The sequence below is a fragment of the Gallus gallus genome, chromosome 6 (genome assembly GCF_016699485.2).
Source record: "Gallus gallus isolate bGalGal1 chromosome 6, bGalGal1.mat.broiler.GRCg7b, whole genome shotgun sequence".
Lineage (NCBI taxonomy): Eukaryota > Metazoa > Chordata > Aves > Galliformes > Phasianidae > Gallus > Gallus gallus.
In genome coordinates, this window is record NC_052537.1 from 35,809,454 (window position 1) to 35,825,333 (window position 15,880).

At 51.6% G+C, this 15,880-nt stretch overlaps 1 protein-coding gene across 1 annotated transcript in view; it reads left to right on the forward strand.

Annotated features, from left to right (window-relative positions):
- Positions 1-4,189: 4,189 nt before the first annotated feature.
- The window catches only part of INPP5A (inositol polyphosphate-5-phosphatase A), a 230,852-nt gene continuing 219,161 nt past the window's right edge, over positions 4,190-15,880 (forward strand). The window contains exon 1 of the mRNA XM_040703146.2: positions 4,190-4,327. Within this exon, the coding sequence (XP_040559080.1) occupies positions 4,265-4,327 (63 nt within the window). The 5' untranslated portion in view covers positions 4,190-4,264. The remainder of the gene's footprint in view (positions 4,328-15,880) is intronic.

Below are 15,880 nucleotides of genomic sequence, written 5' to 3' on the forward strand. Positions count from 1 at the left end.
TACACCGAACAGCACGAGGAAGGGACTGAAAGAGAGAAATCCCAGTGAGACAGCTTGACTTGGAATATCACATTTCAGTAATGTCATTTCCTTATCAGTGCTGCAGGCCATGGGAAGCATGGAGTCTGGGAGCTGAGCTGTGCTGGTGGTGGGGGCCGTGCTGGCGATGCCCTGACCCGGTGCTCACCGGGGCGCAGAGCTGCAGTGCCCACACGTGGGGCTGGGCTGCAGGGGCCCGCTGAGCTGCTGGAACAGGCTTGGAGTGCGGGATTAATCTTGGGGGAGCTCTGAACTTCGGTGCCTGTGCCTCGAGAAAGGCGTGTTATCTGTGGGTTACGGAGATGACGTGTTTAAATAGACATTCTGTCTTCTTAGTTCTTGGCAACCCAGACCCGTTTCTCTACATGTTTATATCTGGACACAATAACACTTGGTTTTTTTCCAGCAGACTTCCTGCCGTTTAAAAAAACAATAAAGTGCAGTAATATCTGAATTGTTGGAAGGACTGAGCGCTGCTGCTCTGAGTGTTGGTTGGCTGAGATGCGGGCAGCTATTTCCTTTTAACTTTCATGTCCACACTTCTTACACTGTGGAGCTGCTATTGATGCTGGCGCACATCGACCACCCCGACAGCTCCTTAAATCAGGCTCTCCACGTAAGCAAGAAGTGCTAACACGTGTTTACTGTTAATTTGGGGTTAATGACTTACACAGTGCAATTGTAGAGGAGAATGGGGCATCTCTGTGCCTCTTTGAGGCTGTGTGAAGCCCCGGGCATTGAGGAGCTCGAGGAATTTGCAGCATCACAGACATCCTCCTCTCCTGGCTCGAGAACCGACCTGCAGGGAGAGTGCTTGCTCAGTTTGCCGTTCGTTTCCCTTTGGAGTACACCCAAAGTCAGTTTTGCATCTGGGTTTGTATCCAAGAAAAGTAAAATCCATTTCTCAGGAGAGAAAACAACCCTTCCTTTGCTCACAAGGCTTGTCAGAGGGCTTCCTTTCACCTTCTCATCTGCTTTACAAAACGTTAGCTTTGCTTAAACATCAACACGTAGTATGTTGTCAAGGCCAAACATTTTATTCTCATCTCAGTGTTAAAGTAATGCGGAAGAACGAAAAGCCCAGTGATTCAAGAGATGAGACCTTTCCTCCTGCAGCAGCTAAACAAACCTGGGATCCCCTCTTCCAGCTGGAGGATCCCGCATTGCTGCTCTCCAGTGACCCGCCTGCCTCTGCAGTGCCGGCCGTGCGCCCGCTGCAGCCGTGCTGTTCTGCTCCTGCCATCCTTGTTCACCTCCTGTAGTGTTTGTAGTTTCTCCCCTTCCTTTGTACTCCTCCTGTAGATGGCTGTGTTGGGAGGGTACTTTGCACCTGTGCCGGGCTGGTTGTGAGTCAGTGTCCCTGAGAGCCACTTGTCTGCCAACACCGATGGCTCCTCGGGCTTGAGGATTTGCTGAATGCGCCCCAAAGGTAACAGCCATAACCACAGGCTTGTCCAGAGAGCTGCAGCTATCGATGCATTATCTTCTCTTTTTTTTTTTTTAAGTATGTTGATTCTTTTTCTTGCTGCTTGTTAGCAAGGCCAAGAATTGTGAGACTCATTCCCTGAGCACCATGTTGCAGAGGGCTGCTTTGTTCCTGAAATAGAACAGCAGTCATGGCAGCCAGATGTCTGCTGTAGTTACCCTGCTCACAGCAGGCCGCCCGCGCAGAAGGGCAGTCTCTGCAATAGACCATTTTTAGCATCCCTTTCGGCAGAAGAAATGGAGGCACACGAGGCAAGTTTTGTTAGGACTCGTTCCCAGCAGCTTGTTGAACGTAAGCACTGCAGCGGCCCGGCAGCTGCGGGACCTGGGACATGTTAACCCGCCTCATACTCAGCACTCCTGACAAAACAAATGCACTCGTATGGTGGGAAAGCATAGGACTGCGTTCCAGGGGTGAGCCCTTCCCTCACAGAACCCTTTCTGGGCATCAAGTTTTCATGGCAGAATGAGATGTGTTTTTACCACACTGGGTGTTCCAAAAAGACAAGGTGCCCAACATGAGGGTGCAGTTAAAGCCTCTCTGACGTGTCCTCATCAGTTGCTCTTCACCTAAATGAATAAACAATTACTAGAAAGTAGTAGAGGTAAGGGTGAATACAGGGTTATGCACTAAGAAAGCACAACAGAAAACAGTGTGAGTCAACAGCAAAGCAGCTGCGGAAAGGAGAATAAAAATAATTCTGGTAACGGCACAGAGCATCAGAAGTGATATGTGGAGGGGAGAGGTGGTGGAGAGTGAGCTCAGATTGAGATAAAAGCGTGCCATGGACAGGGAGAAAGGAGAGCGTGGAGTGCAGGTGCAGCAGGTGGGGAGCAGGCCCTGCAGGCTGGGCATCCCCATCTACTTGGAGAATAGTTGAAACAGAAAGACAAGCATTACTGAACATAGAATCAGTCTGGTTTGAGTTGGAAGGGACCCTAAAGATCATGTAGTTCCAGCCCCCTGCTGTATGCAACTCCATCATAAAAGGCCACCAAGTTTGCCAGGTGTGACTTGCCCTTGCTGAAGCCATGTTGGTTACCACCAATCACCTCATCTTTATTCTCCATGTGCCTCAGTAGGGCCTTCAAGAGGATCTGCTCCATGATCTCGCCAGGCACAGAGATGAGACTGACTGGCCTATAGTTCCCTGGATATTCTTTTTTTCCCTTCTTGGAAATGGGGGTTATGCTTCCCCTTTTCCAATCAGCAGGAGCATCCCACCATTTTCCTTGGAAAAGGGGAAGGGCGTTAGGACTACGAGCAGCTCTTCTGTAGGCTTTGCTTGTCTTCTCTCTGCTACTGTGACCGTCTTGGTTATGGGGATGTATTTTAATACTTTTGTGTCAGGAAAAATCCTGATGAATGAAACACAAGAGCCCAGCCTACACTGTGCTGTGCCTATACTCTCTCTGGCCCTTGCTCTGACGCTTCCTTTTTCCAAATTCTGTGGCTTATAGCCCTGGGCCTTCTGTGCTGCCTGAGGGCAGTGCTGGTGCTCAGGGATGCAAGCATGATGTCCTCGAAGCGATGCTGAATTCTGCAGTGGGCAGGAGCTGAGCAGTGCAGAACTCCCAACAGCTGAAATGTGGCACCTCCAGGGAATGGGACAGGACGGGGACGTGGCCAGGGAGGGCAGAGCGCTGTGGGTCAGTGTTGCCACTACCATATCTGTTGTGACTGTCAGCAGCAGCACTGATTGCCAGAAAGAGTAACAGCTCTTCTGACATGAGAACTACAATTATTTAAGGAGCGTCTGTTTTCTGTGAGTCATGGGAGAAAAAGAAATTGGAAGATCAATTTTGTTTGTCAGCATCAGCACAGAACTGCATGCAGGGGAAAACGTGGTTGAGTCATGGTCTTGAAGGGTTCAAGAAGAAAGTAGGAGCAGTGTGCTCTAGGACTTTTGGACCCCTTTTTGTTAACGGCTGTGGGTTGGACATTCCTCTTTCAGTGTGTCCTTAATGTCTTTCTGTACTTAACATCTCAGTTGTTCCCCGTGGCGGCAGCTGGCTGGCATGGATGCAGGAGCAGTCGGTGGGACAGGACCACCACTGCTCTGTGGGTCCCCAGCCCACCCGCTGCCAGGGATTGTGGCCTTGGCACGGGCTGGGGATGGCCGCAGGGTTATTCTTGACTTGCTCATGGTAGCACAGAAAGTTCTGCAGCCAGGGGAGCAGGATGAGGGCCTTGCCCAGTGGGGCTGCAGGAAGGCAGCAGGAAGCACAGCCCGGCAGGGCGGCCCTGACACCGTGCTGCAGTGCTCTGCTTGGAGGAGATTCTGATGGAAGGGTTTGCATACATCTATGTTAAAATAAGCAGAGTGGAAAAGGAAGTTTATACCGAATGGAACGAGCAGGCAGTTTCCCAAATGCTCTCTTTGCTGAGCTTATCTAAACTAGCAGCCCCCTCTGGCCACCCAAGGAAGGCCTGGGGCAGCACGGTGCAGGTATCCACGGCACGGTTAGCACTGCGCTCACATAAACAGACTGAGATCAGATAAATGAGCGGCTTTCCTCCTCTGGAGAAAGGCTGGATGTTGTCATCAGGCTGAACAAAACAAAAGGAAGGCTGTGTCGGTCACTCCTCTGCTCCTGCCCTGTGTTTGAAAAACAGAAGGGGGCTGCTGGGCTGCTTTGCTCAGCTGCCAGGAAGGCGATTTCCGAGGCAGGGCAGCGCGGGGCTGTGCTGCAGGCAGCGCCTCCTCCAGCGGCACACCAGGCTCAGAAAGTTAAGAAAATGAACTATTTCACAGTTCTGTCATCCGCTTCCCGGAACACGAGGGCCGTTCTGCTGACAAAGGTACCTGCTTCCACGAGTGCCACACATTCTGCCAGAGGCAGGCGCAGCGTCTCTAGGAAATGAGGATCGCCCAATCATTCTGCTTGCCTCGTTTCCCACACACCGAACGACTCGCTTCATCTTCCGACCGGTCCACGTGCCGTAAGGGGCACAGAGCCCCGGCTGCGGGCACGCGGGGGGCGCGGAGGCCCCGGGGGGCGCGGTGCCGCTCCTCGGCGCCTGCGGGGGGCGGGCGGCGGAGCTGAGCCCGGCGCTGCGGCTGAGCTCCGGGCCGAGGAGCCGGAATGAGGCACCGAACCGCTCCTGTTCCAGTTCGGAGCTATTTTTAATATAGCTCTGGAAACTCGCTGTATTATTCTCCTCTTTCCTTTTTAGTCTGCTTCATTTCTTAATCTCATCTCATTTTCCCTGCCCTTTCTTTATCTTTGGATCAATTTATACCATCCTTTTTATCACGGTCTAATCAGAACACACGTTGTGATTTCAGATAAATGTAGTCATGGTAATTTTCCATTCCATTTAGGTCAAGTTAAGATGAAACAACTTTTTTAAGCCTTATCTGGCAGCCATCAGCAGTGGCTCCTTGTTCAGCTGCGTGCTCCTTGCTGCTCTCATGCTGTCAGGTTTCGGTGCCAGTGTCACTTGTGGCTCCAGGATGTTTCTGGCAGTCTCTGTGTGTTTTGGGCTGCTCAATGCCTGCGTCCCCACAGCAGCACGGGGGCCTTGGGCTCCCCCTGCCCCCACAGAGCTGCACTATGGGGCAGCGCGGGCCACCTCTGGGTGCCACCTCTGGGTGCCACTTGCTGTCTGAGCCCGTGACAATATTACTCTGACTTGAGCGAAGACTGTTAGTACTCTTTTCATTCGGCATTGCATGATTTCAAGACCATCCATCTGCCAGACTGTCATATTTCTCCTCCGTTTTATCCTTTCTCTGAGGATGGTGCTGGCTCCAGCTTTGAAATGCAAATGCAAATGTCAGTGCTCTTTCTTCCCTTTCAAAGGTTAAGAACACATCTGTCTGCCGTTCTGCTTTGAAAAGGGCAGGAGACGGAGGGGGACCAGGGCCGCAGCTCCCAGCACGGCCCCGTGCCTCTGGGCAGGCTGATATGGGCCGGTGACAGCGGGGTCGGGTTTGGTTTCTGTATGAGGAGATGTTCTGATGGAATGCTATGGCTTTTGGCAAGGATACGTACAAACCTTCTGAACGTATGTGAACAGATTACGCAAGTATTCACCGTAAACACTGTATTAAAACCCCGATGTAATCGATTTGCTTAAGCAAGTGAACTGCTCTAGAATAAAATATATAAACACTGCTTCCCAGCAGTCTGCGGTTTCAGTTCTGAGGACGACACGATGGGTGCTGCCGCCCACCAGTTGAAGGCAGCAGCACACACACCAGTACTGAGGCTTGGGCTCAGAACATTGGGTCTGGGGGCACTGAGGCCAGGGGCCATTGCTTCCCTGCACTGCAGCCCTGCCGGCCGGCCTGGCGGGGTGGGCTTTCCTGTAGCCCCGCTGACCTGGCACGCAGCCTGCCTGCTGCAGCATGCACTGCCTGGAGCACTGCCTGGAGCACAGCCCGGCCCTCTGCAGCCATGGGCAGGATGCACCCCCAGCGCAGCCCATTTGGTGCTGTGGAATGCAGCCGTGGCACCTGGCCTTTGCACCATCTCTGCTGTCCTGCTTGTCCAGAGAGAGAACGGTTCCACATCTCTTTGTGCCTTTGGGCTGCTTTTACCACATGGGTGTCATTACTGTTTAATTTTAAAAGTGTCCTGCGGTAAATCCTCCAATAAGGCAGCAGGTATATGGCAAAAAGAAGGCATTAATAAGGTTTGAGCAATTAGCTGTTTTGTTTTTGTTTTGTGTTTTAGTGAGGGAGTGGGGAAATGTTGCTTTGGCTTTGACATTTCTCCCAGGTACGAGTTAGGGAGTAAACAGTCCTTAAAGCAATGAAGTAAACGCTATCAAGAGTATGGTGCTCTAATTATAATTACATAACTCGTATTTCAATTTGATGGGAATATTAAAAGGATTCCTGGGAGAGTTTTGAGCAGCCTAAAAGTGCAACGGCATACAACCCAATAAACCTTGCCTCCTTTTGGAGGACGTTTCCTTAAAGGGGCAGGTTAGCTTCCAGCACTGCTGGTTTTGCAGAGGTGCAGTTGCCTCTGAACTGGAGGTTTAGGAGTTGACTCCTACAAGATGAACTGGCGTCCTCACCAGGATTTCTTTCAGCCAGGCAATGGAGTAGTGATGGTTTGCCTGCTGGTGAGGCTGCAGTCCGGAGGCCATGTGAGCGGATGCATGGCAGAAGTGTCTCAGTGCCACCTCCAGTACTGACCAAGCGCTGACATCCCATCCCCATGCACTGACACAGACACACACCTCAGCGCCCGGCCAGCTGCTCCGCTCCCATGTCACAGGCAGCACGGATGGCACTGTCAGGTGCCACAGACAAGGTGTTAAAGCTTTTGTGCTCCTGATGCAGATTGAAAATGGCTCTAATATTTGGGCTGCCATCAATCTTTACATGTCTTTTAGACATCCCCATTTCACAGAACTGTAGGGGCTGGGAAGGACCTCTAGAGATCATCGAATCCATCGAGATCATTTCCTAATTGAAGGTTCCTATAATGCAAGCTGTTTGTATGCGAGAGCACTTTCTGAAATCAATTTATTTGGGCTCCTTGCCTTTCACAAACCAGAACCCCTGGCATTAGCATGCAATCAAGCAAGGAAATCTTTGGGAACGCCCTGATTTCTGCCGTAGTTCCAAATATCTTTTTAGTTTTTAGGTATAATTGACTTTCCCACGTTTCCAGTGACTGTGCTGATGTAACTGCAACATACTCTTCATCTCCCCATGTATTCTCAGTGTTGACACAGTCATAGCAGTGTGGTTCTACCGTGACAAATTTTAAACAAAATACGAAGTGAATCTTACTGTATAGTGTGGTGTTCAGTGTCATATTGAGAACTGAACTTATGGGTCAAAGTGGCATGAAGAAAGATCTCTCTGCCAGAATGCTATTATTTGGTAAATTACTGACCTCATAACATACACTTTCTGTCTACAACACGCAGCTTTCAAGGGCTGCACGCTTTGCAGTGCTGTCCCAGGTCTGCTAGCACTCACTGCATGCACCGCCCAGCCACGTGCAGGCGTGGAGCCGGGGAGCAGCACTTGCAGCCCTAAAAAAACCTCCTCAGATGGAGTCCACTGCGCCCTCCCAGGACCCCTGGCAGGGCACGGAGCAGAGCGCTGCTGTTCAGCACGGAAGGGCAAATTCGGAGAGCTGCAGAGCGCGGTTGCCTGAGGGAATCTGATCTAGATGAGCTATTTTTAGCTGGATCTGGTGGGAGCTGAAGGAGAGTGTCTTCCAGGAGACGCAGAGCACCACGCCATCGTGGGCTGCAGGGTAGGAGCAGATGCTTCCAATTACGCTTAATTCACCTCAATTATAGGAAAAGCAAAAACATTTATAGTTTCACTAAAAATATCTCCCTCTGAAGTTAAAAATACTTGGCACTAAAGACTGACCGTGTTGAAGAGTGGAGACGCTTCTGGTGTTGATATGGGGCCGTGAGATCTATGCCTCGTCATGGAGCACCGCTGCCAGGGAAATGCAGTGTGGTTTGGAGAGGGCTTTGCTCTGACTCTGGGTCAGATGTGCTGTGTTGGTGTTCTGGCATCCACAAGCTCCGTGATATGTTTGTATGTCGGTGGAAAGGTGTTTTGCTGGTCTTTGCAGTGACATATAGGCTGATGTTAGTTTCACAGAGAAGACGCTGGATCTCCCTGTGCTGGTAACCAGTGGCTTGTACTTATTTATGTTGTACGAGAAGTCGTTAAGGCTGAAGCAGAATGGCTCAGGGCACTCAGTGGGCGCCCGCTGCACGTCCAGGGCAGCACAAAGCGCAGTGCAGAGCCTCTGCTCCTCGGGCAGGGAGAGCTGGGGAGCACAGCTGGTTCTGCAGAGAGACAAAGGCTTGGATGGCACTTTCTCAGCTGCCAACTTATGAGTAATTATTTCCTTTGGCTTTCCTTTCTCAGTAACTTTTTCCTCCCGTTATGCTGCTCCATTTATCAGCTGGAGACAGCCACCAGACCACAGGGCTGCCACCCTGTCCTTGTGCTGCTGGCAGCCGGGGCTGCGGGCGTGGAGTCCCAGCCCTGTGTCCCACAGCCCCCCATCCTGCACCTGGCCTCCTCCCTCGTGCTGTGAGCTGGGCAGGCTCTTGGCATTTTGTTGGACCAAGGAGGGGAAAATCTCCTTCATTCAGTGTGGATTTCCTAATACAGCACAACCTGTTCTCTTCCCCGCAAAGGACAGCTTGACGTCTCGTGCGTCTCAGGCAGAGGCGCAGAGCTGCTCAGTGCTGGTGCTGATGGTGCTGCAGCACAGCCCTGGGATGCATTGTGTGTTATCAAACACTCGGAAATACTACGCTCATTTTTAAAGCTCCTATTTGCTGCTTCACCCACTCGAGGGGTCATTGCCAACTGTGGAGTGTTTAGAGCAGACCTCCGGGCCAACGGTTTATGCCTCAAGGTTTATACTTGCAACCAACCCTTTTTATCACCCAGTAGCACACAGTGATGAGAGGTGTCAGCCCTGCAGGAAGCTCCAAGGGGCAGCAGTGAGGCCCTCACTGAGCACCGCTGCAGGGAAGGACCCCCTGGACACTGACAGGAGCAGCCCCTGCTGCTGGGCTGGGGCACACCGACGCGCTCCCCACTGCCCTTCCCAAAGGGAAATATTACCTACCAAAGCATGGAAGCCTCTGCAGCCAAGGTCTGGGCTGAACTGGGTTTCCTCTCTGCGCTTGATTTATTATCCCTGGATAAGGCGATGGGAACGAGCTCTCGTCGGGCTCTTTCATGCAGTCTTAGGTTTAGGCAGTGCTTGAAGGCATTGAGTGAACGCTGAAAGGATGCCCTACCTGAATGCTTCGTAGTTACCACTGCTGCAGAAAAAGGGAAAGCAGCTTTGGCTTTGAATGAATTTACCGTGAGAGGGATTAAAGAGCTGCTTTGATTTCACTCTTTTGACATCTCTTTATGTTAGCACCAGCCTGTTTCTTGTTCCCTATGGACGGACTGGATCTGTTCCCAGCGGTTATGCTCAGGAAATTAAAAAAAATAAGAAAATAATAAAATCAAAAAGCCCAAACCATAGAGATTTGAGAGCAGCTCACCAGGACAAATCGTTTCCCAAACAACTGCAGTTGTTTCTGTTTTAATAACCGCTTTTCAAGCTGACGGCAGCTCTTAAAAGCAGTTTTGGATTTACAAGGAAGGAAGGCATCCCAGGACTTCATGTTTCTAATTATGTTCCCAGAGAGCCTTCAAATGACTTTCGTGAATTTATACCCAAGGCAGCCAATTCTCTCACTGCTCACACAGTTCTTACCCTGATACAAATCTCTCAGTTTTAATGGGACTATTACTGCTTTTAACAGGCTTATGTAAGAGGAGAATGAGAGCCAGCGGGTGGTCTCTATCTCACATCTTTTCCCTGCTTTCCAACAACTCAATTATTCAAAATGAGGCCAAAAAGTCACACCCGTCAGAAATAAAATAGCAGATGCCCTTCCGCTGTTTCTTCTTCAGTTCCCATTGTGGGCCCGCAGTGCTGTGGGTGCTGAGCTTCACGCAGCTGCAGTGCTGACACTGCCATGGGGAAATGCGGTCGCATCGGCTGTGCCGGACTGGAAATCAGCGCCTCTGAGTGCTGCCAGCTACAGTTTCCTACATTCACAATTTAGGGAAGCACGTTCTTTTGAATACTCAGTTTAGAAAAAGGCACTTTGCACTTAATCACATCCTGATCCAATCCGCTGCTTCCCTGCGGTGCCCGCAGTAACACAGTGAGTGCAGTTATCCCATGCATAACACTGATGCGCCAGGAGCAGCCCACCGCTTCTTGGAGGTCCTCCATGGGAAGTGCTGAATTCTATCTCTGATAGGATTCCTAAAATTAAAAGCAGGAAAAATTAAGAACAGATCTGTGGGTGTTTTTTATCTGGTTATCCGTCTTTTGACAGCTGCCTGGACAGAAAAGCACTGCAGGTGTTTCTTTAAAAATGGAAGTGGTTTCAGATGCAAGAAGGGCAGCGGGCAGCGCTTCATGAAGGAATGGAAACGCATCTCTGCAAAGCAGCTCATGGTGAAGGGCATCTCTGGTAGCTTCTTGAGAGGGAGTGGGGGCAGAGAGGCATTTGGGGGCAGTCGCTGCCTGAGCTTCAGAGCGGCTCTGCTTTGTGCTCCGTCCGGCCGTGCGCATCGCAGGGCAGAGGGAGGGCGGCTGCAGCGCCTGCGCTCCTCCAGGCAGGCTGCGGGAACCCCTGTGCTGCCCGGCTCCCGCTTTGCAGCCAGCAGTGCGCGCAGCTCTCCTGCTGAGGACGAACAAACTTTTAGAAGCTATTTGCGAGGTTTTATAGTTGTCAGTTTTATTGTTGATACAGAATTTGAAGTGGTCTGAGGTGGAAAATCCTGTTGGCAGAGAGCTGCTGTTGCACTCGTACCTCACCAAACAGCTATATTTAGCTTTTATTGCGTGTTCTTGGCCAGACTGTAGGCATGAATAAGGATCACCCACTTTGCTTCAGGACTTGTCTCGCTGACACTGTGATTCCCAGCAACTAAGCCTGCTTCTGGGCAGGGCAGGCTTACACTGTGTGATAAACGTGCTCCGCAGTGGGAGAGAGGGAAAGAAACATTAACTCTTAGAGGACTTCAGACTCCATGAGAGTGGTGTTTTCCCTTTGGCACGTTCTCTTATGTCTCTATGGGCAGTTTCAGTACAAAGCATGTACCTGACACATGCCGTGTGCCTGCCCAGGAGCCGGCTCCAGAGCTGCATCGGGGCTGGGTTCACTCCAGCTGCTGAAGGAGCCCAAAAATCAAATGAAAAAGGGATGTGCTATGTGTGGGTTCTGCTGGGGCAGCGCTGTCATCCCATGGGCCCTCTGGAGGGCTTCACGGGGGCATCACACAGCAGTACTGTAGAACCAGAGTGGCAAAGCTGGAGCCAACCTGGGTGCTGACTGAGGAGCAGTGGGAAGGAGCCCCATCTGCAGAGGGCCCCTGGAGACAGCGAGCAGGGAGTGCAGAGGGGCAGAGCCGGCGGAACAGCGGGCAGGAGAGCCGGTGGTGTGGGGTACAGCAGGTGCCTGTCCTGCAGCTCTTGTCCCAGCACTCAGTTTGGGTGCAGAAATGTGGTCCTGATATGGGACAGTACTGTGAAGTGTAGTGTAACACAGCAGGTGCCAGGACAGTGTGCTCCAGCACATAGCCCTCCTCTTCCTAGGAGTATTTCCCTCTTGCAGTCTGTGGAGCAAGGCCAACACTCTGGTTTAGAGCTCCAAGTGAAATTCAGTGTGGTCCTGCAGAAAGTGAGCACTTGCAACCTCCCAGAGATCACCTGAGAGCCAAATGTCTGCAGGGTTTTGCAGAGATGCAATGTAAATGCACCAGAAGTGAAAACTATGGCACAAACTAATTCCTCACCTTGGAACGTTGATATGCAAATACTTAAGCTAAAATTCAAGGCCAAGTTGCTGGAGTAGAACGTCTATGGAAAAAACGTTGTGTTGCACTTGATAGATGAAGGTGCTGAGAGCACATGAGCAGCTGCTCTGCCTCAAGCCACCGTAAATGGCAACAGTGGGACTGCCTGTGCTGCTCTGTGACGGTGATCCTGCAGCTCAGAGGTCTCCCATCATCATGTGCACAGCAGGACTTGGCCTGGGTATGGGCACATGGTGAGAGCCCAACCTGGCTGCAGTCACACAGTGATGACAAGGCCTGGCTATGGGTACACGGTGAAGGCACAGCCTGGCTATGAACGCCCAGTGCTGGCTGTGGGCACACAGTGATGACAAGCCCCAGCTATGAACACAGAGTGTGGGCACAGCCTGGCTGCTTGCAGCCACACGTTCCCCCGGAGCCCTGCTGTGCTGTAGGAGCACTGGCAGCCACTTGGTTGGTAGCACCACAGTTGGGTGATGCCCGATGCAAATGCAGGTAGTGAACAAAGGTCAGCCCATGGGGCAGGGCTGCTAACCACCTTATAAGCCTTCATGTTTAGAACAAGAACTCAGAATTTGGGTCAGCTCCAGACCTACCTCCTGTGGAGTTTGCTGGGCCCTTGAAATCAGGAGGTATTGTGGCTCTCTGTGACCGGGTTATCTTTTGGTTGGAGAAACCTGAAGTGCTATACAGAGAGAGAATACAGCACACAGCACTCCTGGCTGCGCCCACGTTTGCTTGGCACAGGACACGGGCACTGTGAGAACAGAGAGCAGCCTGCAGAGCCCACGGGGTGTGCATGTGTGCGAACAGGGAGTAACGAGGCCGGCACTGTGACTAATGAAGCAGTCAGCATCAGAGCAAGCACTGCCGGATGCTGGTCGAGGAGCCCCCATTGTCCGCACGGCGGCTTGTACAAACAGTTCATCTTTGGCACAGCGCTGAGCTATGGGTCTTGGAATAAAATGATACAAGTGAACCTGAACAGTTCATTGACATTTGCTGTCGGGATCACTGCAGTCAGTTATTTTTTTCAAGCGATCCCCGCTGCAGAGCTGAGCCCCGCAGCCCGGGCAGCGCGCAGGCCGAGCCCCGTAACCTCGCTGGGAGGAGCGTCGGGGCTGGAAGCGCACCGCAGCAGCCGCGAGTCCCCGCGGGCATCGCCTGGCAGCGCTGCTCGGAGCGCAGCTGGGTGTGCTCCGCGCTGGGGAACTTCCTCACCGCCCCGGGCCGCTCTCGGCGCTGCCACGCAGCTCTCGGCCCCACGCGGGGCAGCGCCGGCAGCGCCCGCATCCTTCGACCGCGTGTGGCAAAGCCTTCGTGCGCGCCCTGGCTTCCCGGCAGCTGCCCAGCCCCGCGCTGTTAGCAGCATTTAGCTCATTAGCCTCAAGCAGTGCTGTCCTCCCTCAGCAATGTGCAGGGCTTGCTTTTTTCCTCTGTCTTTGGATGAGGTCAGAGGGTGCGTATTTATCCGGGCGTCGGAATTCTGACACCGTTTTTCCATTACCCGGTTGGAAGGAGGAGCCTCAGCCTCCCTCTCCCTCTCTTCCCCCATTGCACCCCGAGCAGTGCGGCTCTCCATTCCCGGAGCCGAGCAGCCATGCAGGGCTGTGCTCGGCTTTTGCTGGCGGTGCAGAGACTGTGAACCAAACGCTTTGTTTATAAATGCAAGTGAGTCCAAGGAGTGCAGAGTCCTGCAGTCACTTCACACGAGGCACAGCTGTCTATCTGCAGGCAGGAGAGTTAATCCTAATTGTGGGAGCTGTTAGTTCATGTGTTGCCTGAAAACAAGGATGTTGCCTTGCTGGACAGTTTTATTTTCCTACAGAAAAATTCTGCATGGGGGTAATCCTGAAAAACTTCAATAAACTGAACGTACTGCTTCTTACAGTAGTTGAGTATTTCTAGTACTTGAGGTATAGCCTGAAAACATCCCCAAGACAAATGCACCTCTGTTAGCTGAAGCACACTGTATGCAATGCCATGGGAAAGGAGTGCAGTGTTAGGAACAGGGGAATCACAGCATCTTCACAAGAGATGCCACTCCTGGGTTTCCATTAGCTCAGGGCTGATTCCCTGCTGGCGCTTAACTGAAGTTAATGAGGGAATTTGCCGCTGTCATTTCTTTCGCTTTTTAGTGGAAGAATGCACGATATGAGGCATTTTCTTCCTTTAACATCCATATGGGACACAGTAACATCAAAGTGAGCAAGGCCCAATCGAATGCAGTGCAGAATGCAGCACTGAGCCCTCCCGCCCCTCTGCACCCCGGGGCTGTCAGCAGTGCCATGTGGGGCCTCATTCAGTGCTTCCGCAGTGACGGCTGCAGCAGTGCAGTGGCTGCAGAGCAGGGTTGCCCGGTGCTGGTGAGTCACTGCAGCCTCTGAGCGTCAGCGCTTCCTTGGTCTTTTGCAACACTTCAGACAGAAGTCTGGAACCTCAACCAGTTACAGCGAGGCAGTAATGAGCACTTCTGGAATCAGTCCTGGTTTCCTTTTCATGCTGAACTCATCTTCTGTGGTGAGACAGTTTCTAAGTCTGAGCCCTCTCCTCCCATCTTCCCACATAGTAAAGCACGAAGGTCGATGATCTTTAAAGCCTACATAAGGTCTGAGCCTTCTCGTTAGGTTGTCCGTGACTGCACTGTAAAATATGCTACAGAGCAAACACACTTGGGCAAAGCAGGCGGAGAAATAAGGTACACATTTAGCAGAAACATCTCTATATAGAATTCCATAGTGCATTGAACCTATTTAATGAGTTTTCTAGATTAAGCTGAAGTCTAGGGAATTTTTGTTATAATGCCACATCCCATAAAAATATCTGCAGTCCTGTGAGAACAGACACCAGATCATCTCCTTTTTTTTTATTATTTTGTACATCAGGTGATTAGGGAGCAGACTGCTATTATCTGCTCTGCTCAAATGGTATTGTCACCGTGTGCTTCGGTTCCAACATGTGCTGTTCCTCAAAGCCTTCTCCATCCCATAGTGAAAAGGGCATAAACACTGTGTGATGTGTAAAAGAGAAGTGCCTGGTGTCAGGCGCCTGGGAGTTGTCCCAGGTATGGGGTGTCAGGAGCTCTGCAGCAGGGCTGGAGGGGAGTCAACTCTTGGAAAGGGTAGATAACGGTAGGACAAGGGGAAATGGTTTTAGGTTAAGGAGGGGAAGATTTAGGTTGGATGTCAGGGGGAAGTTCTTTACTGCAAGAGTGGTGAGGTGCCGGAACAGCTGCCCAGAGAGGCTGTGGCTGCCCCGACCATCCCAGGAGGTGTTCAAGGCCAGGTTGGATGGGGCCCTGGGCAGCCTGGGCTGGTATTGGATATGGAGGTTGGTGGTCCTGCCTGTGGGGGGGGGGGAGAGAAGGGGGGGTGGAGCTTCGTGATCCTTGAGGTTCCTTCCAACCCGGGCCATTCTGTGACTCATGCACACACCCAGATTGCATCACAGTCCTTGCCTGAAAGTTCTGGGGAACACTGTGGCACAAATGACACAGTAGTTGTTTCCTTGTGCAGTCCTGCTGGGATGCTCTCCCCAGGTAATGCAGCAAGCTGTATCTGCCCAGTGTGCAGCCCACAGCAGCAGCGCAGCACAGGTGTGTGCAGTGCAGCACAGGGCACAGAGGTGCTGAGACACGGAGCAGAAGGGCACGGTGGTGCGTGTGGACCAGAGGATGGGGAATCCTTCTGGGTGGAGGGTGTTTTGGTTTTCATTATGAAATTGCTCAAGATAAGTCATTAATTCTCAAAGCATGCCACTATGCTCCCCCGCCCTCCCCCTCTGATTTTCTGTTTTGTTGTTTTTTTCTTTGTTCTTAGGAAACCATTTGTCCCAGTAGGTATGAACTGGCAATATAGCAAACACAAAAACTGGCAATATAGCAAACACATACTTTTCAAAAAGTCTGTGTGATTGCATTCCCTACTTTATGGGTGCATTCCTACTCAACAAGCCATGCTTTCCCTTGCTGCTTTTCTCCATACTAATGCCGTGATGCTGTGGGTTATTTT